Source organism: Gigantopelta aegis, chromosome 3 (assembly GCF_016097555.1).
Source record: "Gigantopelta aegis isolate Gae_Host chromosome 3, Gae_host_genome, whole genome shotgun sequence".
In the NCBI taxonomy this organism is placed as follows: domain Eukaryota; kingdom Metazoa; phylum Mollusca; class Gastropoda; order Neomphalida; family Peltospiridae; genus Gigantopelta; species Gigantopelta aegis.
The window spans coordinates 51,247,316-51,249,380 of record NC_054701.1 but is presented as its reverse complement, the minus strand read 5'-3'; the positions used below and the strand labels follow the sequence as shown (position 1 = coordinate 51,249,380).

The following is a 2,065-nucleotide window of genomic DNA, read 5'->3' as shown; positions in this document are numbered from 1 at the left end:
CCCCCCTTAAAAAATGGGAGCCCATACGCGTATGATAATTATTAGAAGTTTATTCTTACTTTCTTCAAATTAACAATAGTAACATATGTGGCTAAAACTGCACTTGGGTGTTGGGTGCACTTCTAACTTTGACCCAGTGGGTTATATTTAGCGTACTGCTTTCTGTATTAATAATACCAATAGTGTTAGAGGTTTGTATTTACAATTTGTAACATGTTTATTTCAGGAAAAAGAATGGTTGCTGGTGTCTTTTCCTGGCAATTATACTTTGTATGCACATGGATGTATCAACAAATACCGAAATTCAGAACATGATTACAGAATCGTCGACTAATCGCAGAACAGATAACAGTAGCGTAGCACCAAATGAGCAATCGGTTAATAGCATCACCGTTCTGGCAGACTTTAGGAAATCAACAGAAAATATGTCAGCTGTTAGCACCGTTATACCATCTACGAGAACAGTTACCACGGACAAACCAGATACATCGGCGGTTACCATTCATCCATCGGTCACCATGGCGACTTTGACAAACGTGCCTGCTATTAGAAATGTTACACTAACCATATCTAGCTCTAAAGCTGGCAATACGAGAGAGGTTAGCACGGAAGTACAGCCTGCTAGGGAGGTTACCACCGATGTAATCACTACTATGAATGCTAATGCTACCGTAGACGTTTCTACTGATGCACTTGTAACTTTGACAACTTTGTCCAGTGCCACAGAGCACACCAGTCGTTTCAGCATTCACACCATGTCGTCAGTAGAACAGGCAACTAATCAGTTTATGAAGCAAAATAATTCCCAGAATGGAAATGATCCGGACTATTCTGGCATGATATCTTTACCGATAGCACTAGTTCTTGGACTGACTGGCAACAGCATCACCATAGCAACAATGATCACTAAACCATTTAACACGATGCCGTGGAGCATAACCCTGGTTTGTTTAGCTACAGCCGACAACGTTGTTCTGTTAGCAGTGCCCTTCAATAAACCATTCATCGCCGAACTGATTGGAGTGGACATTCCTTCAATGAACACAGCTACCTGCAAAGTGTACCACTTCATTCGCCGCATATCGAAGATGGTTTCTGCTTGGTTGCTAGTACTCGTGTGCTTTGAACGATTCGTCGCCGTCTGCTTCCCAATGAAAGTCAAACAGATCTGCACCAAGAGGAGGACAGCCATATCGGTTGTCTGCATGCTTATCGTGTCTGCTGCGTGCTGTAGTCTTTGGGTTTCAACAGCCGACATCGTTAATGGCGTGTGTGTGCAGACAGTCGTAACCCCAGAGTCTCGCATCAGAGCAATGTCGTTCCTCATTCTGGGCTCTGTTCTGATCGTGGTCCTGCCAGTGACCTTAATGTTCGTTCTGACACCTATAACGTGTTTCGTGTTACGCAGACATGCGCTTCTGAGAACACAACTCTCAGGTACAGCTCGACAAACTGACAACTACGCCAAAGCCAGCGCCATGCTTGTGAGCCTCTGTGTTACTTACATCGTGCTCCTTACCCCAACTATGACTATGTACAACCTTGCGTTTTACTTGAAAGAGGGCTTGCTGACGACGCGGAACACGACACTGGTTATTTTGAAAGAGCTATCCCAGGTCCTCGAACTCATCAACTACTCCAGCAACTTCTTTCTGTACACCGCTTTCAATGACGTATTTCGTCATCGAGTAATATACTGTGTGAAGTGCAATGCAAGACAGGCAGTCTCCACAGCGGCCACCTCGCGTACCCAGATGCATCAAATAGCATCGTCACAGGCAACTAACACTATTATTGTTGTTTCAGCCAATAGTAATGCCTGTTCTATGTATTCTGAGATTTGAATGTGTCACACCGACACGTTTACTTACACCCCATTGACACATGCAGACACGCACCGCCATCATCCTGCAGTCATCTATTAGTCTTCTTGGGGGTTTTTTTGTTGAGTTTTTTCATTTTCTCTTTCTTTCTTTATAAAATACCTTTACTATCCCCAAAACAGTATAACCAAGATGAAGTTGGGGAGCCTTCATTTCATGATCTAACAATAACGTAACAAATT

The 2,065-nt window shown here is 43.4% G+C and overlaps 1 protein-coding gene across 1 annotated transcript; it reads left to right on the top strand.

The window, feature by feature from the left end:
- The first annotated feature begins 755 nt into the window (after nucleotides 1-755).
- On the top strand, nucleotides 756-1,844 carry LOC121368705 (growth hormone secretagogue receptor type 1-like). The gene has a single exon (XM_041493449.1). The coding sequence runs from the start codon at nucleotides 756-758 to the stop codon at nucleotides 1,842-1,844; it is 1,089 nt and encodes a 362-aa protein (XP_041349383.1).
- The last annotated feature ends 221 nt before the right edge of the window (nucleotides 1,845-2,065 follow it).

Bases quoted from the DNA above. Each gene is read 5' to 3' on its own strand.
- LOC121368705 (XM_041493449.1), top strand. From the start codon at position 756: ATGTCGTCAGTAGAACAGGCAACTAATCAGTTTATGAAGCAAAATAAT.